The following is a 27,628-nucleotide window of genomic DNA, read 5'->3' on the forward strand; positions in this document are numbered from 1 at the left end:
CCCCCATAACACTGACCTCCACATCCCCCCATAACACTGACCTCCACATCCCCCATAACACTGACCCCCACAGTCCCCATAACACTGACCTCCACATCCCCCATAACACTGACCCCCACATCCCCCATAACACTGACCCCCACATCCCCCATAACACTGACCCCCACATCCCCCATAACACTCACCTCCACATCCCCCCATAACACTGACCCCCACATCCCCCCATAACACTGACCTCCACATCCCCCCATAACACTGACCCCCACAGTCCCCTCCCATAACACTGACCCCCACATCCCCCATAACACTGACCTCCACATCCCCCCCATAACACTGACCTCCACATCCCCCCATAACAATGACCCCCACAGTCCCCTCCCATAACACTGACCCCCACATCCCCCATAACACTGACCCCCACAGTCCCCTCCCATAACACTGACCCCCACAGTCCCCTCCCATAACACTGACCCCCACATCCCCCATAACACTGACCCCCACAGTCCCCTCCCATAACAATGACCCCCACAGCCCCCCATAACACTGACCCCCACAGCCCCCCCATAACACTGACCCCCACAGTCCCCTCCCATAACAATGACCCCCACAGCCCCCCATAACACTGACCCCCACAGCCCCCCCATAACACTGACCCCCACAGTCCCCTCCCATAACAATGACCCCCACAGCCCCCCCATAACACTGACCCCCACAGCCCCCCCATAACACTGACCCCCACAGTCTCCCCATAACACTGACCCCCAAAGCCCCCCATAATCATGACCCCGCCCCCATTACACTGGCTCCTCCCCTCCAGTTATTCGTGCATTGTAGTGCTGAGATCCTTCGCCCACAGTTATCATGGCCGCTTCGGCCTCAGTGAGGTCTCGCAGTAATTTGTGGACAGGCGTGAGTAGTACATTACCGATCATCCCTAAGCATCGGCCATGCGGATCAATCCTCTTCTGCTGCTGGTTGGGCCTTATAATCGGAGAGGGCGGGGCGATGCGGGGGTCACGCCCCCAGCAGTATGGTGCCTGTAAGGAGAAGGAGGCCGCGGTGTGTGAGGTAAAAGCCGCTACCGGGGCCGCGGGAGAGCGCGGAGACTTACCGACAGCCCCTCCGCCCGGTTCTGACCATGTGACGGGGGGGGGGAAATGTGTGCGGATGACGTCACTGCTCTAGACATCCGCCGGTGTGCAACTACTCACCACCAGGGGGCGCTCTACCCAACACGGAGGAAAGACCCTACCAGAGCACCCACTGCAGCTCCCCCCTACAGAGCACCCACTGCAGCTCCCCCCTCCAGATCACCCACTGCAGCTCCCCCCTACAGAGCACCCACTGCAGCTCCCCCCTCCAGAGCACCCACTGCAGCTCCCCCCTCCAGATCACCCACTGCAGCTCCCCCCTCCAGAGCACCCACTGCACCTCGCCCCTCCAGAGCACCCACTGCAGCTCCCCCCTCCAGAGCACCGCTGCAGCTCCCCCCTCCAGAGCACCCACTGCAGCTCCCCCCTCCAGAGCGCCCACTGCAGCTCCCCCCTCCAGAGCGCCCACTGCAGCTCCCCCCTCCAGAGCGCCCACTGCAGCTCCCCCCTCCAGAGCGCCCGCTGCACCTCCCCCCTCCAGAGCACCCGCTGCAGCTCCCCCCTCCAGAGCACCCACTGCACCTCCCCCCTCCAGAGCACCCACTGCAGCTCCCCCCTCCAGAGCACCCACTGCAGCTCCCCCCTCCTGAGCGCCCCTGCAGCTCCCCCCTCCGGAGCACCCACTGCACCTCGCCCCTCCGGAGCACCCACTGCACCTCCCCCCTCCAGAGCACCCACTGCAGCTCCCCCCTCCTGAGCGCCCGCTGCAGCTCCCCCCTCCTGAGCGCCCGCTGCAGCTCCCCCCTCCTGAGCGCCCGCTGCAGCTCCCCCCTCCTGAGCGCCCGCTGCACCTCCCCCCTCCGGAGCTCTCCCTGCTGCTCTGGTGGGGGGGGAGATACTTGGGTGATATAAGATGTGGGGGGGGGGGGATACTTGGGTGATATAAGATGTGGGGGGGGGGGATACTTGGGTGATATAAGATGTGGGGGGGGAGATACTTGGGTGATATAAGATGTGGGGGGGGAGATACTTGGGTGATATAAGATGTGGGGGGGGAGATACTTGGGTGATATAAGATGTGGGGGGGGGGGAGATACTTGGGTGATATAAGATGGGGGGGGAGATACTTGGGTGATATAAGATGGGGGGGGAGATACTTGGGTGATATAAGATGTGTGGGGGGGGGGGGAGATACTTGGGTGATATAAGATGTGGGGGGGGGTGCTCTCCCTGCTGGTGGGGGGGAGGGGAGATACTTGGGTGATATAAGATGTGGGGGGGGGGGAGATACTTGGGTGATATAAGATGTGGGGGGGGGAGATACTTGGGTGATATAAGATGTGGGGGGGGGGAGATACTTGGGTGATATAAGATGTGGGGGGGGGGGAGATACTTGGGTGATATAAGATGTGTGGGGGGGGAGATACTTGGGTGATATAAGATGTGGGGGGGGGAGATACTTGGGTGATATAAGATGTGGGGGGGGGAGATACTTGGGTGATATAAGATGTGTGGGGGGGGGAGATACTTGGGTGATATAAGATGTGTGGGGGGGGAGATACTTGGGTGATATAAGATGTGTGGGGGGGGAGATACTTGGGTGATATAAGATGTGTGGGGGGGGGAGATACTTGGGTGATATAAGATGTGGGGGGGGAGATACTTGGGTGATATAAGATGTGGGGGGGGGATACTTGGGTGATATAAGATGTGGGGGGGGAGATACTTGGGTGATATAAGATGTGGGGGGGGGAGATACTTGGGTGATATAAGATGTGGGGGGGGGGAGATACTTGGGTGATATAAGATGTGTGGGGGGGGGATACTTGGGTGATATAAGATGTGGGGGGGGGAGATACTTGTGTGATATAAGATGTGGGGGGGGGAGATACTTGGGTGATATAAGATGTGGGGGGGGGGATACTTGGGTGATATAAGATGTGGGGGGGGGGAGATACTTGGGTGATATAAGATGTGGGGGGGGGATACTTGGGTGATATAAGATGTGTGGGGGGGGAGATACTTGGGTGACATAGATGTGGGGGGGGAGATACTTGGGTGATATAAGATGTTGGGGGGGGGAGATACTTGGGTGATATAAGATTTGGGGGGGGGAGATACTTGGGTGATATAAGATGTGGGGGGGGGATACTTGGGTGATATAAGATGTGGGGGGGGGGAGATACTTGGGTGATATAAGATGTGGGGGGGGGAGATACTTGGGTGATATAAGATGTGGGGGGGGGGGTGCTCTCCCTGCTGCTCTGGTGGTGGTGGGGGGAGATACTTGGGTGATATAAGATGTGTGGGGGGGGGGGATACTTGGGTGATATAAGATGTGGGGGGGGGGAGATACTTGGGTGATATAAGATGTGGGGGGGGGAGATACTTGGGTGATATAAGATGTGGGGGGGGGAGATACTTGGGTGATATAAGATGTGGGGGGGGGAGATACTTGGGTGATATAAGATGTGGGGGGGGGAGATACTTGGGTGATATAAGATGTGGGGGGGGGGAGATACTTGGGTGATATAAGATGTGGGGGGGGGAGATACTTGGGTGATATAAGATGTGGGGGGGGGGAGATACTTGGGTGATATAAGATGTGTGGGGGGGGGAGATACTTGGGTGATATAAGATGTGGGGGGGGGAGATACTTGGGTGATATAAGATGTGTGGGGGGGGAGATACTTGGGTGATATAAGATGTGGGGGGGGGGGAGATACTTGGGTGATATAAGATGTGGGGGGGGGGGAGATACTTGGGTGATATAAGATGTGTGGGGGGGAGATACTTGGGTGATATAAGATGTGGGGGGGGGAGATACTTGGGTGATATAAGATGTGGGGGGGGGGAGATACTTGGGTGATATAAGATGTGGGGGGGGAGATACTTGGGTGATATAAGATGTGGGGGGGAGATACTTGGGTGATATAAGATGTGGGGGGGGGGATACTTGGGTGATATAAGATGTGGGGGGGGGGAGATACTTGGGTGATATAAGATGTGGGGGGGGGGGTGCTCTCCCTGCTGCTCTGGTGGTGGTGGGGGGAGATACTTGGGTGATATAAGATGTGGGGGGGGAGATACTTGGGTGATATAAGATGTGGGGGGGGGAGATACTTGGGTGATATAAGATGTGGGAGGGGGGGAGATACTTGGGTGATATAAGATGTGGGGGGGGGGAGATACTTGGGTGATATAAGATGTGGGGGGGGGGAGATACTTGGGTGATATAAGATGTGGGGGGGGGAGATACTTGGGTGATATAAGATGTGGGGGGGGGAGATACTTGGGTGATATAAGATGTGGGGGGGGGGGAGATACTTGGGTGATATAAGATGTGGGGGGGAGATACTTGGGTGATATAAGATGTGGGGGGGGGAGATACTTGGGTGATATAAGATGTGGGGGGGGAGATACTTGGGTGATATAAGATGTGGGGGGGGGAGATACTTGGGTGATATAAGATGTGGGGGGGGGGAGATACTTGGGTGATATAAGATGTGGGGGGGGAGATACTTGGGTGATATAAGATGTGGGGGGGGGAGATACTTGGGTGATATAAGATGTGGGGGGGGAGATACTTGGGTGATATAAGATGTGGGGGGGGGGAGATACTTGGGTGATATAAGATGTGGGGGGGGAGATACTTGGGTGATATAAGATGTGGGGGGGGAGATACTTGGGTGATATAAGATGTGGGGGGGAGATACTTGGGTGATATAAGATGTGGGGGGGGGGATACTTGGGTGATATAAGATGTGGGGGGGGGGAGATACTTGGGTGATATAAGATGTGGGGGGGGGGTGCTCTCCCTGCTGCTCTGGTGGTGGTGGGGGGAGATACTTGGGTGATATAAGATGTGGGGGGGGGAGATACTTGGGTGATATAAGATGTGGGGGGGGGGGAGATACTTGGGTGATATAAGATGTGGGGGGGGGGAGATACTTGGGTGATATAAGATGTGGGGGGGGGGAGATACTTGGGTGATATAAGATGTGGGGGGGGGGAGATACTTGGGTGATATAAGATGTGGGGGGGGAGATACTTGGGTGATATAAGATGTGGGGGGGGAGATACTTGGGTGATATAAGATGTGGGGGGGGGGGATACTTGGGTGATATAAGATGTGGGGGGGGGAGATACTTGGGTGATATAAGATGTGGGGGGGGGGTGCTCTCCCTGCTGCTCTGGTGGTGGTGGGGGGAGATACTTGGGTGATATAAGATGTGTGGGGGGGAGATACTTGGGTGATATAAGATGTGGGGGGGGGATACTTGGGTGATATAAGATGTGGGGGGGGGAGATACTTGGGTGATATAAGATGTGGGGGGGGGAGATACTTGGGTGATATAAGATGTGGGGGGGGAGATACTTGGGTGATATAAGATGTGGGGGGGGGGAGATACTTGGGTGATATAAGATGTGGGGGGGGAGATACTTGGGTGATATAAGATGTGGGGGGGGGGAGATACTTGGGTGATATAAGATGTGGGGGGGGAGATACTTGGGTGATATAAGATGTGGGGGGGGGGGAGATACTTGGGTGATATAAGATGTGGGGGGGGGGATACTTGGGTGATATAAGATGTGGGGGGGGAGATACTTGGGTGATATAAGATGTGGGGGGGGGAGATACTTGGGTGATATAAGATGTGGGGGGGAGATACTTGGGTGATATAAGATGTGGGGGGGGAGATACTTGGGTGATATAAGATGTGGGGGGGGGAGATACTTGGGTGATATAAGATGTGGGGGGGGGAGATACTTGGGTGATATAAGATGTGGGGGGGGAGATACTTGGGTGATATAAGATGTGGGGGGGGAGATACTTGGGTGATATAAGATGTGGGGGGGGGGGATACTTGGGTGATATAAGATGTGGGGGGGGGAGATACTTGGGTGATATAAGATGTGGGGGGGGGGGGTGCTCTCCCTGCTGCTCTGGTGGTGGTGGGGGGGAGATACTTGGGTGATATAAGATGTGGGGGGGGAGATACTTGGGTGATATAAGATGTGGGGGGGGGAGATACTTGGGTGATATAAGATGTGGGGGGGGAGATACTTGGGTGATATAAGATGTGGGGGGGGGGGAGATACTTGGGTGATATAAGATGTGGGGGGGGGGAGATACTTGGGTGATATAAGATGTGGGGGGGGGAGATACTTGGGTGATATAAGATGTGGGGGGGGAGATACTTGGGTGATATAAGATGTGGGGGGGGGAGATACTTGGGTGATATAAGATGTGGGGGGGGAGATACTTGGGTGATATAAGATGTGGGGGGGGAGATACTTGGGTGATATAAGATGTGGGGGGGGGGAGATACTTGGGTGATATAAGATGTGGGGGGGGGAGATACTTGGGTGATATAAGATGTGGGGGGGGGAGATACTTGGGTGATATAAGATGTGGGGGGGGGAGATACTTGGGTGATATAAGATGTGGGGGGGGGAGGATACTTGGGTGATATAAGATGTGGGGGGGGAGATACTTGGGTGATATAAGATGTGGGGGGGGAGATACTTGGGTGATATAAGATGTGGGGGGGGAGATACTTGGGTGATATAAGATGTGGGGGGGGGGGATACTTGGGTGATATAAGATGTGGGGGGGGGAGATACTTGGGTGATATAAGATGTGGGGGGGGGTGCTCTCCCTGCTGCTCTGGTGGTGGTGGGGGGAGATACTTGGGTGATATAAGATGTGGGGGGGGGAGATACTTGGGTGATATAAGATGTGGGGGGGGGGGGAGATACTTGGGTGATATAAGATGTGGGGGGGGGGAGATACTTGGGGTGGGGGGGGGGAGATACTTGGGTGATATAAGATGTGGGGGGGGGGAGAGATACTTGGGTGATATAAGATCACTTGGGTGATATGATGTGGGGGGGGGGAGATACTTGGGTGATATAAGATGTGGGGGGGGGAGATACTTGGGTGATATAAGATGTGGGGGGGGGAGATACTTGGGTGATATAAGATGTGGGGGGGGGGAGATACTTGGGTGATATAAGATGTGGGGGGGGGGAGATACTTGGGTGATATAAGATGTGGGGGGGGGAGAACTCTGGTGATATAAAATGTGGGGGGGGAGATACTTGGGTGATATAAGATGTGGGGGGGGGGAGATACTTGGGTGATATAAGATGTGGGGGGGGGAGATACTTGGGTGATATAAGATGTGGGGGGGGGAGATACTTGGGTGATATAAGATGTGGGGGGGGGAGATACTTGGGTGATATAAGATGTGGGGGGGGGGAGATACTTGGGTGATATAAGATGTGGGGGGGGGAGATACTTGGGTGATATAAGATGTGGGGGGGGGGAGATACTTGGGTGATATAAGATGTGGGGGGGGGAGATACTTGGGTGATATAAGATGTGGGGGGGGGAGATACTTGGGTGATATAAGATGTGGGGGGGGGGAGATACTTGGGTGATATAAGATGTGGGGGGGGGAGATACTTGGGTGATATAAGATGTGGGGGGGGGGAGATACTTGGGTGATATAAGATGTGGGGGGGGTAGATACTTGGGTGATATAAGATGTGTGGGGGGGGAGATACTTGGGTGATATAAGATGTGGGGGGGGGAGATACTTGGGTGATATAAGATGTGGGGGGGGAGATACTTGGGTGATATAAGATGTGGGGGGGGGGAGATACTTGGGTGATATAAGATGTGGGGGGGGGAGATACTTGGGTGATATAAGATGTGGGGGGGGGAGATACTTGGGTGATATAAGATGTGGGGGGGGAGATACTTGGGTGATATAAGATGTGGGGGGGGGAGATACTTGGGTGATATAAGATGTGTGGGGGGGAGATACTTGGGTGATATAAGATGTGGGGGGGGGAGATACTTGGGTGATATAAGATGTGGGGGGGGAGATACTTGGGTGATATAAGATGTGGGGGGGGGAGATACTTGGGTGATATAAGATGTGGGGGGGGAGATACTTGGGTGATATAAGATGTGGGGGGGGGAGATACTTGGTGATATAAGATGTGGGGGGGGGAGATACTTGGGTGATATAAGATGTGGGGGGGGGGAGATACTTGGGTGATATAAGATGTGTGGGGGGGGAGATACTTGGGTGATATAAGATGTGGGGGGGGAGATACTTGGGTGATATAAGATGTGGGGGGGGAGATACTTGGGTGATATAAGATGTGGGGGGGGGAGATACTTGGGTGATATAAGATGTGGGGGGGGGAGATACTTGGGTGATATAAGATGTGTGGGGGGGAGATACTTGGGTGATATAAGATGTGTGGGGGGGAGATACTTGGGTGATATAAGATGTGGGGGGGGAGATACTTGGGTGATATAAGATGTGGGGGGGGGAGATACTTGGGTGATATAAGATGTGGGGGGGGGAGATACTTGGGTGATATAAGATGTGTGGGGGGGGAGATACTTGGGTGATATAAGATGTGGGGGGGGGAGATACTTGGGTGATATAAGATGTGGGGGGGGAGATACTTGGGTGATATAAGATGTGGGGGGGGGAGATACTTGGGTGATATAAGATGTGGGGGGGGAGATACTTGGGTGATATAAGATGTGGGGGGGGGAGATACTTGGGTGATATAAGATGTGGGGGGGGGAGATACTTGGGTGATATAAGATGTGGGGGGGGGAGATACTTGGGTGATATAAGATGTGGGGGGGGGAGATACTTGGGTGATATAAGATGTGGGGGGGGAGATACTTGGGTGATATAAGATGTGGGGGGGGGGATACTTGGGTGATATAAGATGTGGGGGGGGGAGATACTTGGGTGATATAAGATGTGGGGGGGGGAGATACTTGGGTGATATAAGATGTGGGGGGGGAGATACTTGGGTGATATAAGATGTGGGGGGGGGGAGATACTTGGGTGATATAAGATATGGGGGGGGGAGATACTTGGGTGATATAAGATGTGGGGGGGGAGATACTTGGGTGATATAAGATGTGGGGGGGGGAGATACTTGGGTGATATAAGATGTGGGGGGGGGGAGATACTTGGGTGATATAAGATGTGGGGGGGGGAGATACTTGGGTGATATAAGATGTGGGGGGGGGAGATACTTGGGTGATATAAGATGTGGGGGGGGGGAGATACTTGGGTGATATAAGATGTGGGGGGGGAGATACTTGGGTGATATAAGATGTGGGGGGGGGGGAGATACTTGGGTGATATAAGATGTGGGGGGGGGGAGATACTTGGGTGATATAAGATGTGGGGGGGGGGAGATACTTGGGTGATATAAGATGTGGGGGGGGGGAGATACTTGGGTGATATAAGATGTGGGGGGGGAGATACTTGGGTGATATAAGATGTGGGGGGGGAGATACTTGGGTGATATAAGATGTGGGGGGGGGAGATACTTGGGTGATATAAGATGTGGGGGGGGAGATACTTGGGTGATATAAGATGTGGGGGGGGAGATACTTGGGTGATATAAGATGTGGGGGGGGGAGATACTTGGGTGATATAAGATGTGGGGGGGGAGATACTTGGGTGATATAAGATGTGGGGGGGGGAGATACTTGGGTGATATAAGATGTGGGGGGGGGGAGATACTTGGGTGATATAAGATGTGGGGGGGGGGAGATACTTGGGTGATATAAGATGTGGGGGGGGGAGATACTTGGGTGATATAAGATGTGGGGGGGGAGATACTTGGGTGATGTAAGATGTGGGGGGGGGAGATACTTGGGTGATATAAGATGTGGGGGGGGGAGATACTTGGGTGATATAAGATGTGGGGGGGGGGGAGATACTTGGGTGATATAAGATGTGGGGGGGGGAGATACTTGGGTGATATAAGATGTGTGGGGGGGGGAGATACTTGGGTGATATAAGATGTGTGGGGGGGGGAGATACTTGGGTGATATAAGATGTGGGGGGGGGAGATACTTGGGTGATATAAGATGTGGGGGGGGGGAGATACTTGGGTGATATAAGATGTGGGGGGGGAGATACTTGGGTGATATAAGATGTGGGGGGGGGATACTTGGGTGATATAAGATGTGGGGGGGGGAGATACTTGGGTGATATAAGATGTGGGGGGGGAGATACTTGGGTGATATAAGATGTGTGGGGGGGGGAGATACTTGGGTGATATAAGATATGGGGGGGGAGATACTTGGGTGATATAAGATGTGGGGGGGGAGATACTTGGGTGATATAAGATGTGGGGGGGGGGAGATACTTGGGTGATATAAGATGTGTGGGGGGGGGAGATACTTGGGTGATATAAGATGTGGGGGGGGGGGTGCTCTCTTGGGTGATATAAGATGTGTGGGGGGGGGAGATACTTGGGTGATATAAGATGTGGGGGGGGAGATACTTGGGTGATATAAGATGTGGGGGGGGGAGATACTTGGGTGATATAAGATGTGGGGGGGGGAGATACTTGGGTGATATAAGATGTGGGGGGGGGGAGATACTTGGGTGATATAAGATGTGGGGGGGGGGAGATACTTGGGTGATATAAGATGTGGGGGGGGGGGAGATACTTGGGTGATATAAGATGTGTGGGGGGGGAGATACTTGGGTGATATAAGATGTGGGGGGGGGGTGCTCTCTTGGGTGATATAAGATGTGTGGGGGGGGGAGATACTTGGGTGATATAAGATGTGGGGGGGGGTGCTCTCTTGGGTGATATAAGATGTGTGGGGGGGGGGAGATACTTGGGTGATATAAGATGTGTGGGGGGGGAGATACTTGGGTGATATAAGATGTGGGGGGGGGGAGATACTTGGGTGATATAAGATGTGGGGGGGGGAGATACTTGGGTGATATAAGATGTGGGGGGGGGGGGAGATACTTGGGTGATATAAGATGTGTGGGGGGGGGAGATACTTGGGTGATATAAGATGTGGGGGGGGGGTGCTCTCTTGGGTGATATAAGATGTGTGGGGGGGGGAGATACTTGGGTGATATAAGATGTGTGGGGGGGGGAGATACTTGGGTGATATAAGATGTGGGGGGGGGGTGCTCTCTTGGGTGATATAAGATGTGGGGGGGGGTGCTCTCTTGGGTGATATAAGATGTGGGGGGGGGATACTTGGGTGATATAAGATGTGGGGGGGGAGATACTTGGGTGATATAAGATGTGTGGGGGGGAAGATACTTGGGTGATATAAGATGTGGGGGGGGGGAGATACTTGGGTGATATAAGATGTGGGGGGGGGGAGATACTTGGGTGATATAAGATGTGGGGGGGGGAGATACTTGGGTGATATAAGATGTGGGGGGGGGGGAGATACTTGGGTGATATAAGATGTGGGGGGGGGGAGATACTTGGGTGATATAAGATGTGGGGGGGGGGGTGCTCTCTTGGGTGATATAAGATGTGTGGGGGGGGGAGATACTTGGGTGATATAAGATGTGTGGGGGGGGGAGATACTTGGGTGATATAAGATGTGGGGGGGGGTGCTCTCTTGGGTGATATAAGATGTGGGGGGGGGGAGATACTTGGGTGATATAAGATGTGGGGGGGGGATACTTGGGTGATATAAGATGTGGGGGGGGGTGCTCTCTTGGGTGATATAAGATGTGGGGGGGGAGATACTTGGGTGATATAAGATGTGGGGGGGGAGATACTTGGGTGATATAAGATGTGGGGGGGGGAGATACTTGGGTGATATAAGATGTGGGGGGGGGGAGATACTTGGGTGATATAAGATGTGGGGGGGGTGCTCTCTTGGGTGATATAAGATGTGGGGGCAGGATGCTCTCTTGGGTGATATTGGGGGGCAGATACTTCCCCGGCGCTGACCCCTGTGTCTCTCCTGCAGGTGCGGGGTGTAGGAGGTCATCTCCTGGAGGTCGCTCGCTCTGGGCTATGACGCTGCTGCGGTGAGTTCTTGGATGTGCTGAGTGCGCCCCCTGCAGACGCTCCTGTGTCTCATGTAGGGACTCTATGCTGTCCCCAGGTGTTCCCCATATATACAACTACCCCCATCAGTTTCTAGATCTCCCTCCTTTATGTGACACCACCTCCGGCGTCATGTGACAATGAGAAGAGTCAAGTTATACCTGAGATGAGTCACTTGCTAACCCTAATTTTACCTCTATAGGACCTAGAACCTTCTGCTGCCCTTATATATACTACTCACAGAGGAAACACTCCAATAACACATCCTTCAGAGCCCGATGGGGGGGCTCTCATCCCCTCACTATGGCTGGGGGGCTCTCATCCCCTCACTATGGCTGGGGGGCTCTCATCCCCTCACTATGGCTGGGGGGCTCTCATCCCCTCACTATGGCTGGGGGGGGCTCTCATCCCCTCACTATGGCTGGGGGGGGCTCTCATCCCCTCACTATGGCTGGGGGGGGGGCTCTCATCCCCTCACTATGGCTGGGGGGCTCTCATCCCCTCACTATGGCTGGGGGGGGGCTCTCATCCCCTCACTATGGCTGGGGGGGGGGCTCTCATCCCCTCACTATGGCTGGGGGGCTCTCATCCCCTCACTATGGCTGGGGGGCTCTCATCCCCTCACTATGGCTGGGGGGGGGGCTCTCATCCCCTCACTATGGCTGGGGGGGGGGCTCTCATCCCCTCACTATGGCTGGGGGGGGGGGCTCTCATCCCCTCACTATGGCTGGGGGGGGGGGCTCTCATCCCCTCACTATGGCTGGGGGGCTCTCATCCCCTCACTATGGCTGGGGGGGGGGGCTCTCATCCCCTCACTATGGCTGGGGGGGGCTCTCATCCCCTCACTATGGCTGGGGGGGGCTCTCATCCCCTCACTATGGCTGGGGGGCTCTCATCCCCTCACTATGGCTGGGGGGGGGGGCTCTCATCCCCTCACTATGGCTGGGGGGCTCTCATCCCCTCACTATGGCTGGGGGGCTCTCATCCCCTCACTATGGCTGGGGGGCTCTCATCCCCTCACTATGGCTGGGGGGGGCTCTCATCCCCTCACTATGGCTGGGGGGCTCTCATCCCCTCACTATGGCTGGGGGGGGGGCTCTCATCCCCTCACTATGGCTGGGGGGCTCTCATCCCCTCACTATGGCTGGGGGGGGCTCTCATCCCCTCACTATGGCTGGGGGGGGCTCTCATCCCCTCACTATGGCTGGGGGGCTCTCATCCCCTCACTATGGCTGGGGGGCTCTCATCCCCTCACTATGGCTGGTGGGCTCTCATTCCCTCACTATGGCTGGGGGGGGGGGGCTCTCATCCCCTCACTATGGCTGGGGGGGGGCTCTCATCCCCTCACTATGGCTGGGGGGGGGCTCTCATCCCCTCACTATGGCTGGTGGGCTCTCATCCCCTCACTATGGCTGGTGGGCTCTCATCCCCTCACTATGGCTGGGGGGGGCTCTCATCCCCTCACTATGGCTGGGGGGGGCTCTCATCCCCTCACTATGGCTGGGGGCTGGGGGGCTCTCATCCCCTCACTATGGCTGGGGGGGGCTCTCATCCCCTCACTATGGCTGGGGGGCTCTCATCCCCTCACTATGGCTGGGGGGCTCTCATCCCCTCACTATGGCTGGGGGGCTCTCATCCCCTCACTATGGCTGGGGGGGGCTCTCATCCCCTCACTATGGCTGGGGGGGGGCTCTCATCCCCTCACTATGGCTTGGGGGGGGCTCTCATGCCCTCACTATGGCTGGGGGGGGCTCTCATGCCCTCACTATGGCTTGGGGGGGGCTCTCATCCCCTCACTATGGCTGGGGGGCTCTCATCCCCTCACTATGGCTGGGGGGGGGCTCTCATCCCCTCACTATGGCTGGGGGGGGCTCTCATCCCCTCACTATGGCTGGGGGGGGCTCTCATCCCCTCACTATGGCTGGGGGGCTCTCATCCCCTCACTATGGCTGGGGGGCTCTCATCCCCTCACTATGGCTGGGGGGCTCTCATCCCCTCACTATGGCTGGGGGGGGCTCTCATCCCCTCACTATGGCTGGGGGGGGCTCTCATCCCCTCACTATGGCTGGGGGGGGGGCTCTCATCCCCTCACTATGGCTGGGGGGCTCTCATCCCCTCACTATGGCTGGGGGGGGGCTCTCATCCCCTCACTATGGCTGGGGGGGGGGCTCTCATCCCCTCACTATGGCTGGGGGGCTCTCATCCCCTCACTATGGCTGGGGGGCTCTCATCCCCTCACTATGGCTGGGGGGGGGGCTCTCATCCCCTCACTATGGCTGGGGGGGGCTCTCATCCCCTCACTATGGCTGGGGGGGGCTCTCATCCCCTCACTATGGCTGGGGGGCTCTCATCCCCTCACTATGGCTGGGGGGGGGGGGCTCTCATCCCCTCACTATGGCTGGGGGGCTCTCATCCCCTCACTATGGCTGGGGGGCTCTCATCCCCTCACTATGGCTGGGGGGGGGCTCTCATCCCCTCACTATGGCTGGGGGGGGGGCTCTCATCCCCTCACTATGGCTGGGGGGCTCTCATCCCCTCACTATGGCTGGGGGGCTCTCATCCCCTCACTATGGCTGGGGGGGGGGCTCTCATCCCCTCACTATGGCTGGGGGGGGGGCTCTCATCCCCTCACTATGGCTGGGGGGGGGGGCTCTCATCCCCTCACTATGGCTGGGGGGCTCTCATCCCCTCACTATGGCTGGGGGGCTCTCATCCCCTCACTATGGCTGGTGGGCTCTCATTCCCTCACTATGGCTGGGGGGGGGGGGCTCTCATCCCCTCACTATGGCTGGGGGGGGCTCTCATCCCCTCACTATGGCTGGGGGGGGGCTCTCATCCCCTCACTATGGCTGGTGGGCTCTCATCCCCTCACTATGGCTGGTGGGCTCTCATCCCCTCACTATGGCTGGGGGGGGCTCTCATCCCCTCACTATGGCTGGGGGCTGGGGGGCTCTCATCCCCTCACTATGGCTGGGGGGGGCTCTCATCCCCTCACTATGGCTGGGGGGCTCTCATCCCCTCACTATGGCTGGGGGGCTCTCATCCCCTCACTATGGCTGGGGGGCTCTCATCCCCTCACTATGGCTGGGGGGGGCTCTCATCCCCTCACTATGGCTGGGGGGGGGGCTCTCATCCCCTCACTATGGCTTTGGGGGGGCTCTCATGCCCTCACTATGGCTGGGGGGGGCTCTCATCCCCTCACTATGGCTTGGGGGGGCTCTCATCCCCTCACTATGGCTGGGGGGCTCTCATCCCCTCACTATGGCTGGGGGGGGGCTCTCATCCCCTCACTATGGCTGGGGGGGGCTCTCATCCCCTCACTATGGCTGGGGGGGGCTCTCATCCCCTCACTATGGCTGGGGGGCTCTCATCCCCTCACTATGGCTGGGGGGGGCTCTCATCCCCTCACTATGGCTGGGGGGGGCTCTCATCCCCTCACTATGGCTGGGGGGGGGCTCTCATCCCCTCACTATGGCTGGGGGGGGCTCTCATCCCCTCACTATGGCTGGGGGGGCTCTCATTCCCTCACTATGGCTGGGGGGGGCTCTCATCCCCTCACTATGGCTGGGGGGCTCTCATCCCCTCACTATGGCTGGGGGGCTCTCATCCCCTCACTATGGCTGGGGGGCTCTCATCCCCTCACTATGGCTGGGGGGGGGCTCTCATCCCCTCACTATGGCTGGGGGGGGGCTCTCATCCCCTCACTATGGCTGGGGGGGGCTCTCATCCCCTCACTATGGCTGGGGGGGGCTCTCATCCCCTCACTATGGCTGGGGGGGGCTCTCATCCCCTCACTATGGCTGGGGGGGGCTCTCATCCCCTCACTATGGCTGGGGGGCTCTCATCCCCTCACTATGGCTGGGGGGGGGCTCTCATCCCCTCACTATGGCTGGGGGGGGCTCTCATCCCCTCACTATGGCTGGGGGGGGCTCTCATCCCCTCACTATGGCTGGGGGGCTCTCATCCCCTCACTATGGCTGGGGGGGGCTCTCATCCCCTCACTATGGCTGGGGGGGCTCTCATTCCCTCACTATGGCTGGGGGGGGGGGCTCTCATCCCCTCACTATGGCTGGGGGGGGCTCTCATCCCCTCACTATGGCTGGGGGGGGCTCTCATCCCCTCACTATGGCTGGGGGGCTCTCATCCCCTCACTATGGCTGGGGGGGGGGGCTCTCATCCCCTCACTATGGCTGGGGGGCTCTCATCCCCTCACTATGGCTGGGGGGCTCTCATCCCCTCACTATGGCTGGGGGGCTCTCATCCCCTCACTATGGCTGGGGGGGGCTCTCATCCCCTCACTATGGCTGGGGGGCTCTCATCCCCTCACTATGGCTGGGGGGGGGCTCTCATCCCCTCACTATGGCTGGGGGGCTCTCATCCCCTCACTATGGCTGGGGGGGCTCTCATCCCCTCACTATGGCTGGGGGGGGCTCTCATCCCCTCACTATGGCTGGGGGGGGCTCTCATCCCCTCACTATGGCTGGGGGGCTCTCATCCCCTCACTATGGCTGGGGGGCTCTCATCCCCTCACTATGGCTGGTGGGCTCTCATTCCCTCACTATGGCTGGGGGGGGGGGGCTCTCATCCCCTCACTATGGCTGGGGGGGGCTCTCATCCCCTCACTATGGCTGGGGGGGGCTCTCATCCCCTCACTATGGCTGGGGGGCTCTCATCCCCTCACTATGGCTGGGGGGCTCTCATCCCCTCACTATGGCTGGGGGGCTCTCATCCCCTCACTATGGCTGGTGGGCTCTCATTCCCTCACTATGGCTGGGGGGGGGGGGGCTCTCATCCCCTCACTATGGCTGGGGGGGGCTCTCATCCCCTCACTATGGCTGGGGGGGGGGCTCTCATCCCCTCACTATGGCTGGTGGGCTCTCATCCCCTCACTATGGCTGGTGGGCTCTCATCCCCTCACTATGGCTGGGGGGGGCTCTCATCCCCTCACTATGGCTGGGGGCTGGGGGGCTCTCATCCCCTCACTATGGCTGGGGGGGGCTCTCATCCCCTCACTATGGCTGGGGGGCTCTCATCCCCTCACTATGGCTGGGGGGCTCTCATCCCCTCACTATGGCTGGGGGGCTCTCATCCCCTCACTATGGCTGGGGGGGGCTCTCATCCCCTCACTATGGCTGGTGGGGGGGCTCTCATCCCCTCACTATGGCTTGGGGGGGGCTCTCATGCCCTCACTATGGCTGGGGGGGGCTCTCATCCCCTCACTATGGCTTGGGGGGGGCTCTCATCCCCTCACTATGGCTGGGGGGCTCTCATCCCCTCACTATGGCTGGGGGGCTCTCATCCCCTCACTATGGCTGGGGGGGGCTCTCATCCCCTCACTATGGCTGGGGGGCTCTCATCCCCTCACTATGGCTGGGGGGGGCTCTCATCCCCTCACTATGGCTGGGGGGGGCTCTCATCCCCTCACTATGGCTGGGGGGGGCTCTCATCCCCTCACTATGGCTGGGGGGCTCTCATCCCCTCACTATGGCTGGGGGGGGCTCTCATCCCCTCACTATGGCTGGGGGGGGCTCTCATCCCCTCACTATGGCTGGGGGGGGGGCTCTCATCCCCTCACTATGGCTGGGGGGGGCTCTCATCCCCTCACTATGGCTGGGGGGGGCTCTCATTCCCTCACTATGGCTGGGGGGGGCTCTCATCCCCTCACTATGGCTGGGGGGCTCTCATCCCCTCACTATGGCTGGGGGGCTCTCATCCCCTCACTATGGCTGGGGGGCTCTCATCCCCTCACTATGGCTGGGGGGGGCTCTCATCCCCTCACTATGGCTGGGGGGGGGCTCTCATCCCCTCACTATGGCTGGGGGGGGGCTCTCATCCCCTCACTATGGCTGGGGGGGGCTCTCATCCCCTCACTATGGCTGGGGGGGGGCTCTCATCCCCTCACTATGGCTGGGGGGGGCTCTCATCCCCTCACTATGGCTGGGGGGGGCTCTCATTCCCTCACTATGGCTGGGGGGGGGCTCTCATCCCCTCACTATGGCTGGGGGGCTCTCATCCCCTCACTATGGCTGGGGGGGGGCTCTCATCCCCTCACTATGGCTGGGGGGGCTCTCATCCCCTCACTATGGCTGGGGGGGGCTCTCATTCCCTCACTATGGCTGGGGGGGGGCTCTCATCCCCTCACTATGGCTGGGGGGCTCTCATCCCCTCACTATGGCTGGGGGGGGCTCTCATCCCCTCACTATGGCTGGGGGGGGCTCTCATCCCCTCACTATGGCTGGGGGGCTCTCATCCCCTCACTATGGCTGGGGGGCTCTCATCCCCTCACTATGGCTGGGGGGGGGCTCTCATCCCCTCACTATGGCTGGGGGGGGCTCTCATCCCCTCACTATGGCTGGGGGGGGCTCTCATCCCCTCACTATGGCTGGGGGGCTCTCATCCCCTCACTATGGCTGGGGGGGGGCTCTCATCCCCTCACTATGGCTGGGGGGGGCTCTCATTCCCTCACTATGGCTGGGGGGGGGGGGCTCTCATCCCCTCACTATGGCTGGGGGGGGTCTCTCATCCCCTCACTATGGCTGGGGGGGGTCTCTCATCCCCTCACTATGGCTGGGGGGCTCTCATCCCCTCACTATGGCTGGGGGGGGCTCTCATCCCCTCACTATGGCTGGGGGGGGCTCTCATCCCCTCACTATGGCTGGTGGGCTCTCATTCCCTCACTATGGCTGGGGGGGGGGGCTCTCATCCCCTCACTATGGCTGGGGGGGGGCTCTCATCCCCTCACTATGGCTGGGGGGCTCTCACACCTCGGTATCAGTGCTATATACCTCCGCTCAGGCTGTTCCCTATGTATAGATCTCACAGGTGTCAGGCGGAGAGGGCAGATTTCATCCACATGATTACATATCCTGCCGCCTCATACCCTTTCCGGCTCTATTGGGGGATGACTGCTCCCGTTATTACGCTCCGGTATCTGGCTGGAGGGCGTTACTGGGTAACGTGACTGTATCGGAGAGCATGCGGCTCCTGGCGCTTCCCCCGGATGCCCCTTATAATGTCCGCAGTCTGGGAGAGTCTCAATACTTGCTGTAGGAGGTATTATAACTTGTAGCTTCCTGCACTCCTCTGTGGTGTCCCCCGGAGGCATTCCTTCATCCCCAGGTGTAGGGGGCAGGTTACCTTAGCCATCACTGCTCTCCTGACACCGCTCGAATGATCTCTGATAAACCTTGGGTAATGCTCCCTGTTTTGTGATGCTGTAGTGTTTAATTTCTGTGCCAATAACACACACACCCTCCTTCCTGAATACTTTGCTCTGTACAAATGTGCTGACAAAAAAATCATCAAATTTGCTGCCACCCAAAAATTAAAGTAGAAAAACACACTACAGGCTGATCCAACTTTGCTGTAATGTACTTAAAGCAAGTCAAAATGTGGCTCAGTATTGTGTGTGGCCTCCACGTGCCTGTATGACCTTCGTACAACACCTCGGGATGCTCCTGATGAGGCTCAGTATTGTGTGTGGCCTCCACGTGCCTGTATGACCTCCCTACAATGCCTCGGCATGCTCCTGATGAGGCTCAGTACTGTGTATGGCCTCCACTTGCCTGTATGACCTCCCTACAACACCTTGGCATGCTCCTGATGAGGCTCAGTATTGTGTGTGGCCTCCACGTGCCTGTATGACCTCCCTACAACACCTCGGCTGCTCCTGATGAGGCTCAGTATTGTGTGTGGCCTCCACGTGCCTGTATGACCTCCCTACAACACCTCGGCATGCTCCTGATGAGGCTCAGTATTGTGTGTGGCCTCCATGTGCCTGTATGACCACCCTACAACACCTCGGGATTCTCCTGATGAGGCTCAGTATAGTGTGTGGCCTCCATGTGCCTGTATGACCTCCCTACAATACCTCCACGTTCCTGATGAGGCTCAGTATAGTGTGTGGCCTCCATGTGCCTGTATGACCTCCCTACAACACCTCGGGATGCTCCTGATGAGGATCAGTATTGTGTGAGGCCTCCACGTGCCTGTATGACCTCCCTACAACACCTCGGGATGTTCCTGATGAGGCTCAGTATTGTGTGAGGCCTCCACGTGCCTGTATGACCTCCCTACAACACTTCGGGATGTTCCTGATGAGGCTCAGTATTGTGTGAGGCCTCCATGTGCCTGTATGACCTCCCTACAACACCTCGGGATGTTCCTGATGAGGCTCAGTATTGTGTGAGGCCTCCACGTGCCTGTATGACCTCCCTACAACACTTCGGGATGTTCCTGATGAGGCTCAGTATTGTGTGAGGCCTCCACGTGCCTGTATGACCTTCCTACAACACCTCGGGATGCTCCTGATGAGGATCAGAATTGTGTGTGGCCTCCACGTGCCTGTATGACCTCCCTATAATGCCTCGGGATGTTCCTGATGAGGCTCAGTATTGTGTGAGGCCTCCACGTGCCTGTATGACCTTCCTACAACACCTCGGGATGCTCCTGATGAGGATCAGAATTGTGTGTGGCCTCCACGTGCCTGTATGACCTCCCTACAACACCTCGGGATCCTTCTGATGAGGCTCAGTATTGTGTGTGGCCTCCATGTGCCTGTATGCCCTCCATACAACACCTCGGGATGCTCCTGATGAGGATCAGAATTGTGTGTGGCCTCCACGTGCCTGTATGACCTCCCTACAATGCCTCGGGATGTTCCTGATGAGGCTCAGTATTGTGTGTGGCCTCCATGTGCCTGTATGACCTTCCTACAACACCTCGGGATGTTCCTGATGAGGCTCAGTATTGTGTGAGGCCTCCACGTGCCTGTATGACCTTGCTACAACACCTTGGGATGCTCCTGATGAGGATCAGTATTGTGTGTGGCCTCCACGTGCCTGTATGACCTCCCTACAATGCCTCGGGATGTTCCTGATGAGGCTCAGTATTGTGTGTGGCCTCCATGTGCCTGTATGACCTCCCTACAATGCCTCGGGATGTTCCTGATGAGGCTCAGTATTGTGTGTTGCCTCCACATGCCTGTATGACCTCCATACAATGCCTCGGCATGCTCCTGATGAGGCTCAGTATTGTGTGTTGCCTCCACATGCCTGTATGACCTTCCTACAACACCTCGGCATGTTCCATCCCCCTTTGTCTCGGTGCACAGGCCCCTCCCCCTGTGTGCTGGTGCACAGGCCCCTCCCCCTGTGTGCTGGTGCACAGGCCCCTCCCCCTGTGTCTCGGTGCACAGGCCCCACCCCCTGTGTGTGTTGGTGTACAGGCCCCTCCTCCTGTATGTCGCTGTCCAGGCCCCTCCCCCTGTGTGTCTCGGTGCACAGGCCCCACCCCCTGTGTGTGTTGGTGTACAGGCCCCTCCCCCTGTATGTCGCTGTCCAGGCCCCTCCCCCTGTGTGTCTCGATGTTCAGGCCCTTCCCCCTGTATGTCGGCACACAGGCCCCTCCCCCTTGTGACGCCCTCTCTTCTCTCCCCGCAGGCCACAGCTTCGGTAGACCTATGGATAAGAAGGATTTTGAGTCGTGGCTTGAGGCCCTGGCGGCGTCTTTCTTCTCGCTCACGGACCTGCAGAAGAATGCGACCCTGGATCACCTGATCAGCCTGAGCGGAGCCGTGCAGCTGCGGCACCTGTCCAATAACCTGGAGACCCTGCTGAAGCGCGACTTCCTGCGCCTGCTCCCCCTGGAGCTCAGCTTCTACCTGCTGCGATGGCTGGACCCCCCCACGCTCCTCACCTGCTGCCGGGTGTCCAAGCAGTGGAACAAGGTGATCAGCGGCTGCCCGGAGGTGTGGCAGGTGGCGTGCCGCAGCCTGGGCTGGCAGATAGACGAGGCGCTGCAGGACTCCCTGCACTGGAAGAAGGTCTACCTGCAGGCTGTGCTCCGCATGAAGCAGCTGGGCCACCACCAAGCCTTCCAGACGGCCACCCTAATCGGGCACAGTGCCCGGGTGTACGCCCTCTACTACAAGGACGGCCTCCTGTGCACAGGTCAGATGGGGGGCAGCATGCACTACACCGCCCAGCCAGGGGTGGGGGGGGGCAATGCGCTCACATGTACTTACCTGCAGCACAGTGCCAGTGTCTACACATGTACTTACCTGCAGTGTGGGGTCAGTGTGTACACATGTACTTACCTGCAGTGTGGGGTCCCTGTGTACACATGTACTTACCTGCAGTGCGGGGCCAGTGTGTACACATGTACTTACCTGCAGTGTGGGGTCAGTGTGTACACATGTACTTACCTGCAGTGTGGGGTCAGTGTGTACACATGTACTTACCTGCAGTGTGGGGTCAGTGTGTACACATGTACTTACCTGCAGTGTGGGGTCAGTGTGTACACATGTACTTACCTGCAGTGTGGGGTCAGTGTGTACACATGTACTTACCTGCAGTGTGGGGTCAGTGTGTACACATGTACTTACCTGCAGTGTGGGGTCAGTGTGTACACATGTACTTACCTGCAGTGTGGGGTCAGTGTGTACACATGTACTTACCTGCAGTGTGGGGTCAGTGTCTACACATGTACTTACCTGCAGTGTGGGGTCAGTGTGTACACATGTACTTACCTGCAGTGTGGGGTCCCTGTGTACACATGTACTTACCTGCAGTGTGGGGTCAGTGTGTACACATGTACTTACCTGCGGTGTGGGGTCCCTGTGTACACATGTACTTACCTGCAGTGTGGGGTCAGTGTGTACACATGTACTTACCTGCGGTGTGGGGTCAGTGTGTACACATGTACTTACCTGCAGTGTGGGGTCCCTGTGTACACATGTACTTACCTGCAGTGTGGGGTCAGTGTGTACACATGTACTTACCTGCGGTGTGGGGTCCCTGTGTACACATGTACTTACCTGCAGTGTGGGGTCAGTGTGTACACATGTACTTACCTGCGGTGTGGGCTCAGTGTACACATGTACTTACCTGCAGTGTGGGCTCAGTGTACACATGTACTTACCTGCAGTGTGGGGTCCCTGTGTACACATGTACTTACCTGCAGTGTGGGGTCCCTGTGTACACATGTACTTACCTGCAGTGTGGGCTCCCTGTGTACACATGTACTTACCTGCAGTGTGGGGTCAGTGTGTACACATGTACTTACCTGCAGTGTGGGGTCAGTGTGTACACATGTACTTACCTGCGGTGTGGGGTCCCTGTGTACACATGTACTTACCTGCAGTGTGGGGTCAGTGTGTACACATGTACTTACCTGCGGTGTGGGCTCAGTGTACACATGTACTTACCTGCAGTGTGGGCTCCCTGTGTACACATGTACTTACCTGCAGTGTGGGGTCAGTGTGTACACATGTACTTACCTGCAGTGTGGGGTCCCTGTGTACACATGTACTTACCTGCAGTGTGGGGTCCCTGTGTACACATGTACTTACCTGCAGTGTGGGGTCCCTGTGTACACATGTACTTACCTGCAGTGTGGGGTCCCTGTGTACACATGTACTTACCTGCAGTGTGGGGTCCCTGTGTACACATGTACTTACCTGCAGTGTGGGCTCCCTGTGTACACATGTACTTACCTGCGGTGTGGGCTCCCTGTGTACACATGTACTTACCTGCGGTGTGGGCTCCCTGTGTACACATGTACTTACCTGCGGTGTGGGCTCCCTGTGTACACATGTACTTACCTGCGGTGTGGGCTCAGTGTGTACACATGTACTTACCTGCAGTGTGGGCTCAGTGTACACATGTACTTACCTGCGGTGTGGGCTCAGTGTACACATGTACTTACCTGCGGTGTGGGCTCCCTGTGTACACATGTACTTACCTGCGGTGTGGGCTCCCTGTGTACACATGTACTTACCTGCGGTGTGGGCTCCCTGTGTACACATGTACTTACCTGCGGTGTGGGCTCAGTGTGTACACATGTACTTACCTGCAGTGTGGGCTCAGTGTACACATGTACTTACCTGCGGTGTGGGCTCAGTGTATGGGCTATGATGAGGTCCGGCTTCTGTGTCTCGCAGGTTCTGATGACTTGTCGGCGAAGCTTTGGGATGTGAGCACGGGTCAGTGCATCTACGGCATCCAGACACACACCTGCGCTGCCGTCACCTTTGATGAACAGAAACTGGTGACCGGTTCGTTTGATAACACTGTGGCCTGCTGGGACTGGAGCTCAGGGGCCCGAACCCAGCACTTCCGGGGCCACACTGGAGCAGGTAGGACATGGCTCCTAGGGCTGCTGTAGCATGGGGCCCCGCTGTGTGCACTGGGCCTGAGCTCCGTCTCCTCCTTAGTCTTTAGTGTGGATTACAACGATGAGCTGGATCTTCTGGTCAGCGGCTCGGCAGACAACACTGTCAAAATCTGGGCCTTATCTACAGGGACGTGCTTGAACACGCTGACCGGTCACACGGAGTGGGTGACAAAGGTAGGTGTGTGCAGGTGGGTGCACCCACGCTGCTTCCCCCAGTGGTTACATGTCCTCTGCCCTCCAGGTCGTCTTACAGAAGTGTGAGGTCAAGTCAGTGCTGCACAACCCTGGAGACCACATCCTCCTGAGCGCAGACAAGTACGAGATCAAGGTACGACCCTGGGGGCTTCCCCTCCTGCCATTACCCAGGGGGCTTCCCTTACTCCCATTACCCAGGGGGCTTCCCTTCCTGCCATTACCCAGGGGGCTTCCCTTACTCCCATTACCCAGGGGGCTTCCCTTCCTGCCATTACCCAGGGGGCTTCCCTTCCTGCCATTACCCAGGGGGCTTCCCTTCCTGCCATTACCCAGGGGGCTCGTCTTCCTGCCATTACCCAGGGGCTTCCCTTCCTGCCGTTACCCAGGGGGCTTCCCTTCCTGCCATTACCCAGGGGGCTTCCCTTCCTGCCATTACCCAGGGGGCTTCCCTTCCTGCCATTACCCAGGGGGCTTCCCTTCCTGCCATTACCCAGGGGGCTTCCCTTCCTGCCATTACCCAGGGGGCTTCCCTTCCTGCCATTACCCAGGGGGCTTCCCTTCCTGCCATTACCCAGGGGGCTTCCCTTCCTGCCATTACCCAGGGGGCTTCCCTTCCTGCCATTACCCAGGAGGCTTCCCTTCCCGCCATTACCCAGGGGGCTTCCCTTCCCGCCATTACCCAGGGGGCTTCCCTTCCTGCCGTTACCCAGGGGGCTTCCCTTCCTGCCATTACCCAGGGGGCTCGTCTTCCTGCCATTACCCAGGAGGCTTCCCTTCCTGCCATTACCCAGGGGGCTTCCCTTCCTGCCATTACCCAGGGGGCTTCCCTTCCTGCCATTACCCAGGGGGCTTCCCTTCCTGCCATTACCCAGGGGGCTCGTCTTCCTGCCATTACCCAGGGGGCTTCCCTTCCTGCCATTACCCAGGGGGCTCGTCTTCCTGCCATTACCCAGGGGGCTCGTCTTCCTGCCATTACCCAGGGGGCTCGTCTTCCTGCCATTACCCAGGGGGCTCGTCTTCCTGCCATTACCCAGGGGGCTCGTCTTCCTGCCGTTACCCGGGGGGCTTCCCTTCCTGCCGTTACCCAGGGGGCTTCCCTCCCTGCCGTTACCCAGGGGGCTCCCCTTCCCGCCATTACCCAGGGGTCTTCCCTTCCTGCCATTACCCAGGGGGCTTCCCTTCCTGCCGTTACCCAGGGGGCTTCCCTCCCTGCCGTTACCCAGGGGGCTTCCCTCCCTGCCATTACCCAGGGGGCTCCCCTTCCTGCCATTACCCAGGGGGCTCCCCTTCCTGCCATTACCCAGGGGGCTTCCCTTCCTGCCATTACCCAGGGGGCTTCCCTTCCTGCCATTACCCAGGGGGCTCGTCTTCCTGCCATTACCCAGGGGGCTCGTCTTCCTGCCATTACCCAGGGGGCTCGCCTTCCTGCCATTACCCGGGGGGCTTCCCTTCCTGCCATTACCCGGGGGGCTTCCCTTCCTGCCATTACCCAGGGGGCTCGCCTTCCTGCCATTACCCAGGGGGCTCGCCTTCCTGCCATTACCCAGGGGCTTCCCTTCCCGCCATTACCCAGGGGGCTTCCCTTCCCGCCATTACCCAGGGGGCTTCCCTTCCCGCCATTACCCAGGGGGCTTCCCTTCCTGCCATTACCCAGGGGGCTCGTCTTCCTGCCATTACCCAGGGGGCTTCCCTTCCTGCCATTACCCAGGGGGCTTCCCTTCCTGCCATTACCCAGGGGGCTCGCCTTCCTGCCATTACCCAGGGGTCTTCCCTTCCTGCCATTACCCAGGGGGCTTCCCTTCCTGCCATTACCCAGGAGGCTTCCCTTCCTGCCGTTACCCAGGAGGCTTCCCTTCCCGCCGTTACCCAGGGGGCTTCCCTTCCCGCCGTTACCCAGGGGGCTTCCCTTCCCGCCGTTACCCAGGGGGCTTCCCTTCCCGCCGTTACCCAGGGGGCTCGTCTTCCCGCCGTTACCCAGGGGGCTCGTCTTCTCGCCGTTACCCAGGGGGCTTCCCTTCCCGCCGTTACCCAGGGGGCTCGTCTTCCCGCCGTTACCCAGGGGGCTCGTCTTCCCGCCGTTACCCAGGGGGCTCGTCTTCCCGCCGTTACCCAGGGGGCTTCTCTTCCTGTCTTGCAGATTTGGCCGATCGGCAGAGAGATAAACTGTAAGTGTCTGAAGACTCTGTACGTGTCGGATGACCGGAGCATAACCCTTCAGCCGCGGCTGCACTTTGACGGCAGATACATCGTGTGCAGCTCGGCCCTCGGCCTCTACCAGTGGGACTTTGCCAGCTATGACATCTTGCGGTAAATACTCCCTATAATGTGGAAGGGTCCTGATGGGAGTAGTAGTGCTGTGGCTTGCAGGCCCTTCAGTCATGGATCTGCTGCCTCTGGCATTGGTAACATCACAGAATTAAAGGGTTTGTCTTGTTAGGCAAAAATGTTATTGTTTGTACGATGACCAAGTTGATTTAAGGTAGGTATAGGCCCCTGGCTTTAAAATTTGGTGGGGGCCCCATTGAATGTAGCTTAGACGGTGGTACACATTGCTACTCTAAATTCATTAATATTCTAAAAGATTTTATACTTGCCCAACTGGTGCTGTGGCAGCTGATGAAACATTGCTGGAGAGGCCCCCCTTATGAGTAGAGTGGTGGGGGCCCCGGGGCACATGCCCCTAGAGCTTACTATTATCCAGCCCTGATCTACTGTCTAAATCAATTCCTCACAGTTATTTCTAGATTTCTGCCTGCTGTCATTTTATAGGAGGTTTCATTGTGTCCCTGATTGGGTCCCTGGTCGTTTGATGTCACACGGGTGTACGGCCGATTACTATAACGAGCCATGCACCTATGTACCATCACATGAACGGGGACTATAATGAGTTGTGCACCTGTGTGACATGTCCAGGGATATGTTGAGCCGTGCACCTGTGTGACATCACATGAGCAGGGATGTAATGAGCTGTGCACCTGTGTGACATGTCCAGGGATATGTTGAGCCGTGCACCTGTGTGACATCACATGAGCAGGGATGTAATGAGCTGTGCACCTGTGTGACATGTCCAGGGATATGTTGAGCCGTGCACCTGTGTGACATCACATGAGCAGGGATATATACACTCACCGGCCACTTTATTAGGTACACCTGTCCAACTGCTCGTTAACACTTAATTTCTAATCAGCCAATCACATGGCGGCAGTGCATTTAGGCATGTAGACATGGTCAAGACAATCTCCTGCAGTTCTCCCGAGCATCAGTATGGGGAAGAAAGGTGATTTGTG

General features: G+C 57.6%; 1 protein-coding gene across 3 annotated transcripts; it reads left to right on the top strand.

Annotated features, from left to right (window-relative positions):
• The first annotated feature begins 923 nt into the window (after window positions 1–923).
• On the top strand, window positions 924–26,752 carry FBXW2 (F-box and WD repeat domain containing 2). 3 transcript variants are annotated; one of them, XM_072132480.1, is made up of 7 exons: window positions 924–1,068; window positions 11,893–11,953; window positions 21,413–21,922; window positions 23,914–24,108; window positions 24,187–24,320; window positions 24,388–24,474; window positions 26,479–26,750. In XM_072132480.1, the coding sequence occupies exons 3-7, from the start codon at window positions 21,433–21,435 to the stop codon at window positions 26,650–26,652; spliced, it is 1,080 nt and encodes a 359-aa protein (XP_071988581.1). In that variant the 5' UTR covers window positions 924–1,068; window positions 11,893–11,953; window positions 21,413–21,432; the 3' UTR covers window positions 26,653–26,750. The 3 variants fall into 3 exon arrangements, with proteins under 3 accessions (XP_071988581.1, XP_071988583.1, XP_071988582.1); XM_072132481.1 differs by lacking the exon at window positions 924–1,068 and adding an exon at window positions 1,142–1,195; XM_072132482.1 differs by lacking the exon at window positions 11,893–11,953 and having other exon boundaries at window positions 934–1,068; window positions 26,479–26,752.
• The last annotated feature ends 876 nt before the right edge of the window (window positions 26,753–27,628 follow it).

This window comes from Engystomops pustulosus, unplaced genomic scaffold (assembly GCF_040894005.1).
Source record: "Engystomops pustulosus unplaced genomic scaffold, aEngPut4.maternal MAT_SCAFFOLD_735, whole genome shotgun sequence".
Lineage (NCBI taxonomy): Eukaryota > Metazoa > Chordata > Amphibia > Anura > Leptodactylidae > Engystomops > Engystomops pustulosus.